This window comes from Leopardus geoffroyi, chromosome X, assembly GCF_018350155.1.
Source record: "Leopardus geoffroyi isolate Oge1 chromosome X, O.geoffroyi_Oge1_pat1.0, whole genome shotgun sequence".
In the NCBI taxonomy this organism is placed as follows: Eukaryota; Metazoa; Chordata; class Mammalia; order Carnivora; family Felidae; genus Leopardus; species Leopardus geoffroyi.
The window spans coordinates 113,077,959-113,092,940 of NC_059343.1; the positions used below are offsets into that span (position 1 = coordinate 113,077,959).

The 14,982-nt window shown below is 38.8% G+C and overlaps 1 protein-coding gene across 6 annotated transcripts in view; it reads right to left on the reverse strand.

Annotated features, from left to right (window-relative positions):
• Positions 1-2,444: 2,444 nt before the first annotated feature.
• LOC123594974 (MAP7 domain-containing protein 3-like) overlaps positions 2,445-14,982 on the reverse strand; it is a 46,571-nt gene continuing 34,033 nt past the window's right edge. The window contains exons 5-11 of one of the 6 annotated variants that reach the window (XM_045472045.1): positions 13,292-13,403; positions 12,672-12,776; positions 9,093-9,185; positions 7,698-7,823; positions 4,284-4,912; positions 3,345-3,472; positions 2,445-3,070 (exon numbers count right to left, since the gene is read on the reverse strand). In XM_045472045.1, coding sequence (XP_045328001.1) covers positions 2,641-3,070; positions 3,345-3,472; positions 4,284-4,912; positions 7,698-7,823; positions 9,093-9,185; positions 12,672-12,776; positions 13,292-13,403 — 1,623 coding nt within the window. In that variant the 3' untranslated portion in view covers positions 2,445-2,640. Of the gene's footprint in view, positions 3,074-3,344; positions 3,473-4,283; positions 4,913-7,697; positions 7,824-9,092; positions 9,186-12,671; positions 12,777-13,291; positions 13,404-14,982 lie in introns of all 6 variants that reach the window. The other 5 variants (XM_045472048.1, XM_045472050.1, XM_045472044.1 and 2 more) reach the window with 5 other exon arrangements.

The following is a 14,982-nucleotide window of genomic DNA, read 5'->3' on the forward strand; positions in this document are numbered from 1 at the left end:
ATTTTCTGCCTAATAAATGGATAAAAATGGTAATACTCGGTACCAGCAAAGAAAGTGGAAAGTGGTAATAGCAACGTTGGGAAAGAGGCAGCCCCACACTGCTGGTGAGGTCGTGGATTTGCACATGTTCCTGGTAGGGGGGGTTGGGGCAATAATGTATCAAAAGCCATTACAAAGTACATAGTCTTTGTTGCCACAATTTCACTTCTAGGTCTATCCTTAAGAAAAAAAATCAGATATGAAAATGTATGCAATAAGGGTTACTTATTATAGCATTCTTGATAATATTGAAATAATGAGAACTATAATCCAAATATTCAACAGGAAATTTAGATAATACTGACAGTCATTCAGAGTATTAATATACAATTTCTGGACATAGAAAAGGATATATATCCAGATTAAACAAGAGCAGATTATAACCCTATCTTGTGAAGAAAATATATAAACAAATATTCAGTCATGAGTGGGCTATTGGGATAATAGTAAATTATATTTAAAATTTTCTCTACACTAAATATGCATTGCTTGTATAATAAAGTAAATATTGTTTTTAAATTTTTTAGTTTGAGAGAGAGAGAGAGAGAGCATGAGCAGGGAAGGGGCAGAGAGAGGGAAAGAGAGAGAATCCCAAGCGGGGCTCAAAATTACAAACCATGAGATGATGACCAGAGCTGAAATCAAGAGTCAGATGCTTCAACCAACTGAGCTGCCCAGGCGCCCGCACCCCGAAAAGTAACTGTTTTTTAAAAAGTATTTGGTGATAGCTTTCTTAAGACTTGGTAAATCTGTCACTTCCTCTGTAAACTTTTACATGATCTCATCAAATAACCAAAATAGAACAAATTACCAAAGACTGACAACTCATGAATAAAAAATGTGACCAAGTTAAATGTTTTTAGGCCCTCATTTTGGTGGAAAAAGTATTATATTTACATATTGTATGTACCTAAACAGTCACATGATTTAACATTGACAGTTTGCACTAAGAAAATATATTAAATGTAATAACTAGATTTCTATTAGCTATAGAAATTTAAGATAAGATACTGCATTTTCAATGGAAGTAAAATATTAAACAAAAATAAAAGCAATAAAAGAAATATCTTACAGTAGACTGGAGGGAGACTGGCCGAAAATAATCTGACATCCTATAATGAGGCATAAACAAATTCAGAAATTGGAACCAAAAGAACTAAAGCTGCACTACCAGAAAGTCTGTGACAGCATTCTGATTTATTTTACTAATCATATGAATAACAACAGAAGAAAAAAAACAAAGGTTCTGGGGTAAATTCTGGGAAAAAAAAAAAAGTGGAGGAAAAAAGAAAGAAAAGAATGATGGGAACAGTGCATTTTACCCTCCACAGGCATGTCTGACACTTTACGTGACCTGCAAGTGAGAAAATCCACCTAAGCCTGAAGACTGTTCTTACTTTACTAACAATCTTTATGTCCTTAATTAAAAGCTAAAGAGCAGATCAGTGTTACTCTTCCATATTTTAGGAAAAAAAGTTGGGTGAGGTAGAAAACTTTCTCCCTCTATATTGTAAGTTTCCAGATACTTTTAACATCCAGTACTTCTGGATAAATAACTACTGTTTAAATGAATGTTGGTAATAGTGAATTATTATATTTGACTGGTCATAAAGTGGCTAACTACATAACCAAAGAAACCAAGACTATCAGTAAAATAAGGTGACCACATGGGGGCATGCTGTAATGTTTCAGTCCATGTGATGACTATTTTTTTTAATGTTTTTATTTATTTTTGAAGGAGAGAGACAGACAGAGCATGAGCGGGGGAGGAGCAGAGAGAGGGGGAGACACAGAATCGGAAGCAGGCTCCGAGCTGTCAGCACAGAGCCCGACGCGGGGCTCAAACCCACAAACTGTGAGATCATGACCTGAGCCGAAGCTGGACGCTCAACCAACTGAGCCACCCAGGTGCCCCATGTGATGACTATTTGAAATAAATCAATCACATATTGGGGTGTGCCTGGATGGATCAGTCAGTTATGCATCTCACTCTTGACTTCAGGTCAGGTCAAGATCTCGTGGTTCATGAGTTCAAGCCCCACATCGGGGCTTCTCTCGAATCCCCACATTGGGATTCTCTCTCTCTCCTTCTCTTTCTGCCCCTCCCAAGCGCTATCACTCTCTCAAAATAAATCACTTTAAAAATAAATAAGTAAATAACATATGAAAATGAGGATCTTAAGACATCAGGAATGAATAATTTGCAATAAAATTATTATTCCTGTCATAAAGAAATCACTGTGGAATTCCTTCAAAAAGCAAAATTTACTAGTGTACTTAAAATTAAATAATGGCAAAAAAAACAAAGTAAAATAAAATAAAATAAAGTAATGTCTATGGACATTAAGAACATGTCACAGGCAAAATGCCAATATGGGACTTTCAGGAACCCACGTACTGCTCAGACACGTTATGGTGTATGTGTGGAAACGGACCTTCAGCTCCTGATGGAAATCCACTCAGCCACATATGGCCAGATGTGCTCTCCCCAAAGATGGACAATACCTTAGGGCCATTCACAGAACCATCCACTATCAGAGCTGGAAGGGACCCCTAGGGATCACCTACAGCAATGCACTCATCTAATCAGTACTTTTAACATTAGTTCCAAAAATGGATTTTCTGCAACAAGGGGGGGGGGGGGGGAAGAAGCTCTGGCAAGGAAAAGTAAGCAGTGTGCCAATGATTGGCTAAATTCTCTTCATCAAAAGAAAGCTTACACCCTAAAGTTCTCAGAATTGGGGAATAAAACAAAGGTGACCGTTTCTGAACTACCTTAAGACTTCCCGTGTTGCCAAAATAAACTTCTCGGTGAAGGAACTTACCTTCGCAGACCGTCTGCTTTTGGCTCACAGCTTCAGAGCTGCTAGTGCTTTTAGAAACTGCTTCTCTTTTCTTTCCAAGAGTACCTAACGCATTTTGCGCAAGTAGGTTACGCTGAACAGGAGTTACTTTGTAAGAGAGAGAAGGTTGTGACTGTTTTGACGACCTGACGGGTGATGGGGACGGGGGGCGATTCTTCTGCATTTGCCTGCTGAGAAAAAGTAACCATTAATGGGGGAAGTTGGATATGGTTTTGTAGTAGATATGTGTACATATAAAGTAAACACATCAGTTTATACTGTGCCATTTCATAAAATATAATGTCTTGGTACTAGGAGATATTTTCTAACAGAAGTCAGTCCATTTTTGAAGATTTTTTCCTATTTACAATGCATACTACCATTATTTCCTTTATGAAACACTGATGTGACATTTATCCTGGTAAAACACCTATGAGGAACAGTTGCAATTACGCTACTTACTTAACACTGATGGGAGAGGGCGGGCGCCACCCACTTGCAGGAGAAGATGGCCATTTATAACATGGTATGTGTGACGATGGGCGCTTCTTTGTACCAGGGTTGGAGGCCTGTTTGTCCATTTCTGGTTTCTGAACAGAGCCAATACAGTCAGATTAAGAGATCAGCATTTACCTTTCTGCAGCTGGCTTGCCTTTTTAAGACCAACATACCCTGAACATATAATACAATTTTAGCTCCTTAAAAGGAGCTTTTCAGGCATGAGAATTAGACACAGATATGTTCTTCTAGACGAACAATTCAGATTACGAATTTCAAGAAGTTCACAGAAATAATTAAAAACAAATCTTTCCCTTCAAAACCTGATTCTATTTCTAAATCCTAATTAAAGGTTTGTAATATTTCTTCTTGAACTTTTCTTCAGTTTAGAAATAGTTCCTGTAACAGTTATACTTCCTCCTTTCTACTAAAAACTAATATTCCAGGGGCGCCTGGGTGGCGCAGTCGGTTAAGCATCCGACTTCAGCCAGGTCACGATCTCGCGGTCCGTGAGTTCAAGCCCCGCGTCAGGCTCTGGGCTGATGGCTCAGAGCCTGGAGCCTCTTTCCGATTCTGTGTCTCCCTCTCTCTCTGCCCCTCCCCTGTTCATGCTCTGTCTCTCTCTGTCCCAAAAATAAATAAACGTTGAAAAAAAAAAATTAAAAAAAAACCAAACTAATATTCCAGCTTTGAGGGGAAACTGGTACAACGAGTATCATCATTTTAAATCATTAAAGTGGCTTATCCTATGTAACTGATTTTATTGCAGAATACTATCTAAGAACTTGCTTATGTTGTGAAGCTTGACCTATCATGACCTACACAACTAAATACACAGATTTTAACAGAAAATTGGGCAATAAAAGGCACTTAATAAACCTGTGGAAAATCTCTCACTTTCACCTTGGAAGATGTTTCCACGCTCACCTCCAGGAAAGCCTCAAGGGATGCTTCCACACTCTCTTCGGGGAGCGTTTCCACACTAGCCTTGGGGGACGCTGCCATACCAGCCTTGGTAGATGCCTCCACGCTTGCTTCAGATGACAGTTGCAGGCTCCCATCAGGGGACGCATCCGTGCTCATCTCGAGAGACGAGTCCATGCTCACCTCGGGGGATGGGTCCACGCTCACCTCGAGGGACATGTCCACGCTCACTTGCGGGGATGTTTCCACGCTATCAGGGAGTGCTTCCGCACCTGCTTGAACTGATGCTTCCGCACTCCCTTCAGCGGACCCTTCCATGCTTGCCTGGGGGGTTGCTTCATTCACCTCGGGGGCCGCCTCCATGTTCGCCTCGGGGTCCACTTCCACACTCACCTTGGGGATCGCTCCCACATTCACACTGGAGGCCACTTCCATACTCGTGCTCGCCTTGGGGGGCGCCTCCACCTTCGCCTTGGGGAGTGCTCCCACTTTCTCCTGGGGAGGCACAGCCATTGCTGACTTGCGAAGCACTATGGTATTCTTCAATTCATCACTGCTATGGCCACGCAGAGGCGTGGTCACATACTGTAGTACAGGATAGCGGTTGCCTGTGGGTGAATGAGGACAGAATGAAATTCTCTACACTTAGCAACCTGACAACAAGGCAGAAACACACCTCGTTAACAGTAGAAGAACAGGAAGAGAGAAAAGAGACCGTGTTTATTAGGAAACTGCAGGGATTACGCCCAACACAGAAGCATTTAGTGAAATGGATTACAGACACAGGACAAAAGCATCACAAAGTTGGTACTTCAGAAGTGCCACCATCAAGAGGCGTCGTGAAAGCAACAGTCTACTATAGATGAAGAGGACGCGTCTCCCAAGTTGATGTTTGCAATTAGCTATTTATCTTTTTTTTTTTTTTTTAAGTTTGAGAGCGAGAGCAAGAGTGAGAGCATGCGCGTGAGCAAGGGAGGGCCAGAGAGAGAGAAACCCAAGCAGGCTCCATGCTGTTAGCGTGGAGTCAGACGCGATGCTGGAACCCACGAACCGTGAGATCACGACCTGAACCGAAATCAAGAGTAGGATGCTTAACCGACTGAGCCACCCAGGCTCCCTGCCATTTCTCGTTTAATCATACTACGGTTGAGTGATTTTCATAAAACATTACAAGATGTTCAACACTTTTTAAAAGTAATCTAAAACAACTTAACCAGGGCCAGGGATCTTAACGATTACAAGCGATTATGCAAGAAATTCTATATATGGCTATTTTGGAATATAATATAAAAAGAGCATTTTCTCACCCATAATAAAAACTATAATAACACATTAATCAGAACGGGCTGGATTTTCAAGGTCTCTTCCAGCTTTCACAATCTAAATATTTTCTGCCTAATAAATGGATAAAAATGGTAATACTCGGTACCAGCAAAGAAAGTGGAAAGTGGTAATAGCAACGTTGGGAAAGAGGCAGCCCCACACTGCTGGTGAGGTCGTGGATTTGCACATGTTCCTGGTAGGGGGGGTTGGGGCAATAATGTATCAAAAGCCATTACAAAGTACATAGTCTTTGTTGCCACAATTTCACTTCTAGGTCTATCCTTAAGAAAAAAAATCAGATATGAAAATGTATGCAATAAGGGTTACTTATTATAGCATTCTTGATAATATTGAAATAATGAGAACTATAATCCAAATATTCAACAGGAAATTTAGATAATACTGACAGTCATTCAGAGTATTAATATACAATTTCTGGACATAGAAAAGGATATATATCCAGATTAAACAAGAGCAGATTATAACCCTATCTTGTGAAGAAAATATATAAACAAATATTCAGTCATGAGTGGGCTATTGGGATAATAGTAAATTATATTTAAAATTTTCTCTACACTAAATATGCATTGCTTGTATAATAAAGTAAATATTGTTTTTAAATTTTTTAGTTTGAGAGAGAGAGAGAGAGAGCATGAGCAGGGAAGGGGCAGAGAGAGGGAAAGAGAGAGAATCCCAAGCGGGGCTCAAAATTACAAACCATGAGATGATGACCAGAGCTGAAATCAAGAGTCAGATGCTTCAACCAACTGAGCTGCCCAGGCGCCCGCACCCCGAAAAGTAACTGTTTTTTAAAAAGTATTTGGTGATAGCTTTCTTAAGACTTGGTAAATCTGTCACTTCCTCTGTAAACTTTTACATGATCTCATCAAATAACCAAAATAGAACAAATTACCAAAGACTGACAACTCATGAATAAAAAATGTGACCAAGTTAAATGTTTTTAGGCCCTCATTTTGGTGGAAAAAGTATTATATTTACATATTGTATGTACCTAAACAGTCACATGATTTAACATTGACAGTTTGCACTAAGAAAATATATTAAATGTAATAACTAGATTTCTATTAGCTATAGAAATTTAAGATAAGATACTGCATTTTCAATGGAAGTAAAATATTAAACAAAAATAAAAGCAATAAAAGAAATATCTTACAGTAGACTGGAGGGAGACTGGCCGAAAATAATCTGACATCCTATAATGAGGCATAAACAAATTCAGAAATTGGAACCAAAAGAACTAAAGCTGCACTACCAGAAAGTCTGTGACAGCATTCTGATTTATTTTACTAATCATATGAATAACAACAGAAGAAAAAAAACAAAGGTTCTGGGGTAAATTCTGGGAAAAAAAAAAAAGTGGAGGAAAAAAGAAAGAAAAGAATGATGGGAACAGTGCATTTTACCCTCCACAGGCATGTCTGACACTTTACGTGACCTGCAAGTGAGAAAATCCACCTAAGCCTGAAGACTGTTCTTACTTTACTAACAATCTTTATGTCCTTAATTAAAAGCTAAAGAGCAGATCAGTGTTACTCTTCCATATTTTAGGAAAAAAAGTTGGGTGAGGTAGAAAACTTTCTCCCTCTATATTGTAAGTTTCCAGATACTTTTAACATCCAGTACTTCTTACAGTGCTGTGACACATTTAAGCACAGGTTGAGAAACCCATAGAGCTTTTAAAGACTTAGGGGTGCCTGGCTGGCTCAGTTGGAAGAGCATGCCACCCTCGACCTCGGGGTTCTAAGTTCGAGCCCCCTATGTTGGGTGTAAAGATTACTTTTAAAAATCTTTTAAAAAATCATGTAAAAGTGTAACAACCACCATAATTACCTATCTCATCCTATAAATTACCCATTACCCAGATAACTAATCTACCAGGCTAGAAGGCATAAAATAAACATGCAATATAAAACTGTTGGATAAAATCAGTCATTTGGAAACCACTGATTCAAATTATTTTTATGCCTTACTGCAACCAATTAAATGATACAACCTGCTTTTTAAGTGCAAATACTAACACTTTCAGGCTTTCTGCCCTATGCCTATTACCTGGGGTTTCTTTTCCAGGGACCAACAATGAAGCAGCACTTTTGCTCCTGGCTATTGAAGCTTTTGTTGGGACCAGCAGGCGGCTGATTAAATTATTCTCCCAAAGACTGGTATGCTGGTGACGAGCTGAATGAGGAGAACAGACATAGTTGAGGTCTCACAAATAAATGCAAAGCAACAAAGAGCAATGTGAACTGCTGCAAAGGAGAACTTGCCCAGCCTGGAAGTAGAGGCAACGAGAGCAACACATCCAGAACGGGAATGAACACTGCCACCAGAGACTGCCTTGCTGGGGAAGAGAGCACTGAGTAAGGAACCAAAGGCCCCCAGGATACATAATAACCCCAGTGAAGAAAGCTAGGTAGCATACTTAACAGAGTCCTAACCAACATATGGAGTCTCTGCAGAGGAGCTCGCATATGTCTATCACGCAAAACGCCTTTGACATGGATTCCTACACATATCTGCCACTGACAATCCTACTCTGGTCAGATTCATTGCCAAAAGCTCCAAGGGACTGACTGAATTCTTCTGGTAAAAGTGCATCTTCTAAATATCTTGGTCCAATAAATTTTTATGTTCATAAATATCCCTGTGACAATGGCATTTGTTATAACGGGATTTGACCCTAATCAACAAACTGGAGAGCATTCTGTAAGTGAATGGTTTGGTAGAAACAAAAAGCAACAATTGTGTTTGACAGAGAAAAGGAGAGGAAAGGTATTAGAAAGAAACTTTAAATAAAGAAGTACTTCAGTAATAAGTATGAATTTTTTTGTATAATAATCAGCAGTTCAAACATGTACAAAGGTTAGATGTGAGTAATGCCATGAAGCAACAGAACAAAGCTTTTAAGTTCAAATTATGGCCAATACTTAGAACTTCTAAACGCAAACTCATGAAGTATTTGAAGAGCATCAAGTCCTCCGACACAAATCTATACCTACACCAACACTCTGCGATCTAGTCTCTCAGCTTCATTACAGACCTCCTGCTCAAATGATGGCAGAATTACATATTTCATTTAAAGACAGACTCTTGGCTTCAGCCAAATGTTAAGGGATATTTTGGCTTCCAGTTTTAGGAACAACTTCTCAAGCAACGAAATGTTGACATAAACAGATCTCTTTTAAGCCACTATTTAAGACTGGTACTTGGGAGCACCTGGGTGGCTCAGTCGGTTAAGTGTCTGACTTCGGCTCAGGTCATGATCTCGTGGTTGGTGAGTTCAAGCCTCACGTCGGGCTCTGTGCTGACAGCTCAGAGCCTGGAGCCTGCTTCGGATTCTGTCTCTCTGTCTCTGCCCCTTCCCTCCTCGTGCTCTGTCTGTCTGTCTCTCTCTCTCTCTCTCTCAGAAATAAATATTAAAAAAAAATTAAAAACAAAATAACTAACCACCTGGTTTTTCTTCTACTTTTTCTGTTTCCATAGGTGACTGCAGTTTGTTAGATCTTCTATTCAAAGACGAACTTCTCTTTTCTGTTGTTTCTGGAGATCAAGGGCAAAGGAAAATTATTTTTTATAAATTATTTAACTGTGTTATCTTAGGAGTCAACTCCTCTTTTCAAACATTTTTTATCTTCTTTACTCTTGCTTATAAGAATTTATTTAAATTTCAAATCTTATGTAGAAATTCTACATCCCCAACCTTAAAACTAATTTACTCTAAGTTATCTGAAATAAAAGTATTTAGAAAAAAAAACAGTAAAAATTAAGAGGAAAATGTCTAATACTACCTGACAAGATCAATATTCCCAAATTAGAAACATTCATTTTAAATTTTAGACACAATCCATGACATCTGTTACTAAAGTAATGTATACTTTAGTTATAACGATTATGGCTTTAAACTTTTTAAAAATGATCGTTAACATTTGGCATAGATGTCGCAATTTTAGCAACCTAATGAAAAACATGCTTTGTGTAGACACTTTTCCATTTCACTTGAAATGTTCTGGCTCAGAATACTGAGGAATGTCTGTTTAAAGAATAACTTCTTGGGTTTCCTGGGTGGCTCAGTCAGTTAACCATCTGACTCTTGGTTTTGGCTCAGGTCATGATCTCACGGTTTGTGGGTTCGAGTCCCGCATGGGGCTCTGTGCTGACAGCTCAGAGCCTGGAGCCTGCTTCGGATTCTGGGTCTCCCTCTCTCTCTGCCCCTCCCCTGTTGGTGCTCTGTCTCTCTCTCAGAAATAAACATTTTTTTTTTTTTAATTTTTTTTTTCAACGTTTATTTATTTTTGGGACAGAGAGAGACAGAGCATGAACAGGAGAGGGGCAGAGAGAGAGGGAGACACAGAATCGGAAACAGGCTCCAGGCTCTGAGCCATCAGCCCAGAGCCTGACGCGGGGCTCGAACTCACGGATCGCGAGATCGTGACCTGGCTGAAGTCGGACGCTTAACCGACTGCGCCACCCAGGCGCCCCTCAGAAATAAACATTTAAAAAATATTAAGAATACCTTCTCTTTTGGGAACCTGTAAACTAAATCGGGGACGTGTACATATTGACAACGTAGCATCATTTGAAAATCTGTGAACTGATAATGTAACTGAACAGCACGATCCAGAGGTATAATCAATTCAATCGTGTGATTAAATCACATACCCTTTACCATCATATCGCAAGAAATGACAAGATAGTGTGAACAGTTACTCAGCAAGTGGCAGAAGAAAAACAGACAATTTGAGTCAGCCAAGCTTTAAAACAGGGCTATTTAAAACATTACAGGTTATTACAGTATGAACTTAATTTGAGTTTGAAATGTTCATCTCTCTGGATCAAACAGATTTCATTCCAATCTGAAGAGATTTTTACAAAGGTAAGCCACCGCCAATACTGGGTTTATTTTCCCTGGCATCATTAATCACAACATTCATCATCTCAGAGTGTGCAATATACTGTACCTTTAAGTAAGTTATTTCACAAAAGTATCTTCTACACACACCTTCTTGTATTAAAAACTAGTAAAGAAATCATCTAAAAAGTTACTTGGAATTGCTCCTTCAGTGCGATTTAACTAATTATTACCTTGAAAGTCATCACCTGTTCCTCCTCATTACAAGTCTCATTGATACATCAAGTAAACCTATTAATGAAAGCATACTAGTGTTTGCACATATTAAAAATGGCATACGTGGGGGCGCCTGGGTGGCTCAGTCGGTTGAGCGTCCGACTTCGGCTCAGGTCATGATCTCACGGTCCGTGAGTTCGAGCCCCGTGTCGGGCTCTGTGCTGACTGCTCAGAGCCTGGAGCCTGTTTCAGATTCTGTGTCTCCCTCTCTCTCTGACCCTCCCCCGTTCATGCTCTGTCTCTGTCTCAAAAATAAATAAACGTTAAAAAAAAATGTAAAAAAAAATGGCATACGTGTCTGTGGAAGAAATATTTGCTAACTCCTCAGAGCAATTAGATAGTAAAACAGAGTCAATGCTTGTGAAACAATTAAGATATATTAAAATGAAAGTATATGACACTGCAATGATTGAACTAAGGAATAATAAATTTAGTATATGACGAGGAAGGTACTAGAGAAAACCTTCCCACGTTAATCTACAAATGAACCCAGGCTACACACAAGTGCTCTGGGAAAGCCTATCAAGAGTTAGGGTGTTAAGTGGATCAACTTTTGTTAGACCATTATGAGAGAAAATATGATAACCACAGACTGACAAACAACAAAAGATGTCTCAAGCTCATGGTTAGAAATTAGGAGTCCTAAAAGTATAAATAACATAATGTAAGTATGAACAAAACAAAAATCCTTTTCAACATTTTAAAACTGTAATATCTGGATAAAAATGGAAATCTTTTCCACTAGGTTAACTACTGCTACAATTAATTATACTTTAATGAGATCCAGAATCTTTTTGCTGTACTGGAATTTTATAGCATTGCTCAAAAATAGGTCAAGGTATCTAATAAAACAAAAGAAATTCAGACCATAATTATGCATTTTTTAAATTCATAAGGTACAAAAGTGGGAAGATGGAATATGTTTGCCATGTCTTTTTCCTGCCAAAGTCACTTCTGTTTCTGTCACTGGAAAGGATTTTTTTTTGATTGATGGGTATGGCTGCCTAATCCATTTCAATTATCAGTGAGGAGCACCATGTGCAACAAGCCAGAAATGGTCACTGACACACACTCGGGTAAGATTTGTTTAAAAGGAAAACACGAGAAGCAAAAGGTATTTGAAGTAGTCATACTAGATAACTTTGTTTTCTTTTAAAGAACACCACCTTAGCACTGCGAAGAGTTGTAAAGTGGAGCTTAGCAATGCTTCTCCCCTTAAACATGGGTATCACTTTATTTGCTTTGGAGGAAAACATGAGCTTATTATTGAAATGTACAATTTCAACATCATGATCCATCTATCAAAAGACCAAAATATAAACCATAAACAAGCATGATAGAGTGAAAAGCACTGAATTTCCTGGGGTATTAATTATAAAACCAGGAAGGTAATTATACTTGCCTGTCAAGTTTACAAGGTTGTCATGCATAACAAATATATGTGAAGCAGATCAACCTGTCTGTTGGAGTATATATGCTAACATTGTCCTTACACGAGGTGATATTCATGAAACTTAATGGAAAATGAATAACTAGTTTAGCTACTCTCTAGGAAAAACAATTTCATTTACTGGTTTGGCAGAATATGAATTACTTTTATAACAAATTATCGTGCCACTTACCGGCAATGTCTTTTAGTCAAAATATGTTGTAGTTTGGGCTACCTGAGACCAACAAAGCCATCTGACAATTCATATGTAAATCATGAAATAAGGATTAATACTGATGAAAATCCAAAACTGCAATGACCATCGCTATCTACTGTAAAACAAGGTGGTGCTCTTCTGAAATAAATTTAAATGTTCTACAGTCTAAAGGATAAGTAGTACTGTAAAAAAAATACATAAAGAATTGATTTCATTGGTTTAAAATTCTGTGGAACACGTGAAATAACTACTTACTCTTGGCAACAGAATTCTGAACACCTGCAGATGACATAGGCATTTGTTTGTGTAAACCGGAAATCTCTTGTTCAAGTTTTTCAGTAGATACAGAACGTTTATTAGCTGAGAAAAGATATAATATTTACCGTACTCAGATTTAAAAGAAGCATCATTAGCTGAAACAAAGTGAGTTCATGATGTAGTTCTATCGAGTATAGACGTGCATTAATTAGGTGCACAATATTCATGGTCATTCCTTATACATGATAGAGATTTAAGTTTTATGAAACTAAAATTATGCCCATTTTTAGGAAAATGTACAGTACCTTCAATAGTAAATGGGGCAATTTACTTTTAAAATATGCATTGGATAAAGTTGTATAAAGCTTTATTATTAATCATTTTTCCAGGAATAACAAATTTAAGTGGTAAGATTTTAGATATAATGGATAAAACGATAATGAAATTTCTTTTGCAATCTTACAATATAAATTTATTGTGCACACCAAAGAGTACATGGCAGTATTTTCATTTGGGATACAAAGTTCAAAATCTTGTTGTAAAGCCACCTTGTAGCAATAGCCAATATCCAAATATGAACCTGAATGAACTTCAAGTTTAACAGCTGTATTAATTACCATTTTTAGTCTCAGGGTTCATGGTTGTAGAGCCTTCCCACGACCATCTTTTTTGATGATCGACACGGCTGCTCCGTTCCAGTGTACGGTAAATAACAGCTTTGAATCTCTCCTATTTAAAATAAACACCAACAATTTTTTACGTATTATAAAACCATCCCATCACCAAATTTTTGTATCAAGCAAAATTTTAGGGGACATCAGGTAAAAGTTAAAAATATTGGGAGGGGCACCTAGGTGGCTTAGTCGGTTAAGCGTCCAACTCTTGATGTGGGCTCAGGTCATGATCTCACAGTCCCTGGGACTGAGCCCCACGTTGGCTTCTGTGCTGGCAAACCAGAGCCTGGTTAGGATTCTCTCCCCCCGCCGGCCCCCTGCCCCGACTCGTGCATACACACACTCTCTCTCAAAATAAATAAACTTAATTTAAAATATATATATAACCTTAAATTCTTTGTAGAATGAGGCAGAAAAAAAAATCAACTAATATACATATAAGTGAAATCTATGCCAGAGTCATCTATAATACCCACATTTCTAAGATCTTCAGTTCTAGTGTTAATCAATAGTTTTTTTTTAAGTGTATTTATTTTGAGAGAGCAAGGGAGAGGCAGAGAGAGAGGGAGAGGATCCCAAGCAGGCTCCGCACTGTCAGCACGGAGCCTGACGTGGTGCTTGAACTCACGAACCTTGAGATCATGACCTGAGCCAAAATCAAGAGTCGGATGCTTAACTGACTGAGCCACCCAGGCATCCCTCAATAAAGTTAAAAAAAGATAATCAAGGTGTTTGTCTGGACCTCAACTTTATTTTTCTTTATTTGAGTAATCTCTACACCCAATGTGGAGCTCATGCTCTTATGACTGAGCCAGCCAGGTGCCCCTTGACCTCAACTTTAATCGAGCTGCTCAGGAGAACAGCTTTTCAAATGTAAACACCACACTGTGACAAAACAACCCCACAGCCATGCATGGTTTTCCTTTCTCAGATAATTTTGTGCTGTAACAAACCATGGACTGTACTCAGGTAAACAAATCAACTGCAGGGCCAGGAGGCTTTGTATTATTCCCTGACAACAACCGTTTCATAGCAACATCATTCTTATAATGCCCCCACCGTTTCTCTGAGGGAAAAGACCAACATACTAGGAAAATGCAGACTCACCCACATCCCCTGAGGAGAAAAGCAATTGCAATTCTTAAAATGAAATGTATCTAGTGGCAATATTTTAAAATGATATTTTCTAACAGAAAATTGCCTCAAATTACCAGAAACCCAGAAAGTGTAATAAACACTAAAAACCATAATCCGTCTTGTATTATTCAAACATCACTGATTGTTGAGAATTCTATCCCCTGCTTCCAAAAGCACTAGCTCTCTGTGCTTTCAGGTTCCAGTTGCATCTGTGGCTCCTACTTAAGCTCCTGTCCTGGCTCCTATGTCTGTCCACACTTACCCCTCCTCAGCACCATGGAGTCTGGGTTTTCTCCCTGCTCTAAGGAATTATTCTCTTTTTCTACCTGCAGGCTGCTCACAGTGTCCAAGGGTTCCTTCTTGCTCTGTTCACGGGAACTGCCTCGCCACCCACCCCCTAACTAGTTTTGTGAGGTTGATTCTCTTTTGTCCCTTTTCTCCTGGTCCTTCCTCCTGTTTCCTCCTGCCACAGCTCTGGCTCCCTCCCCCTCTGCAGT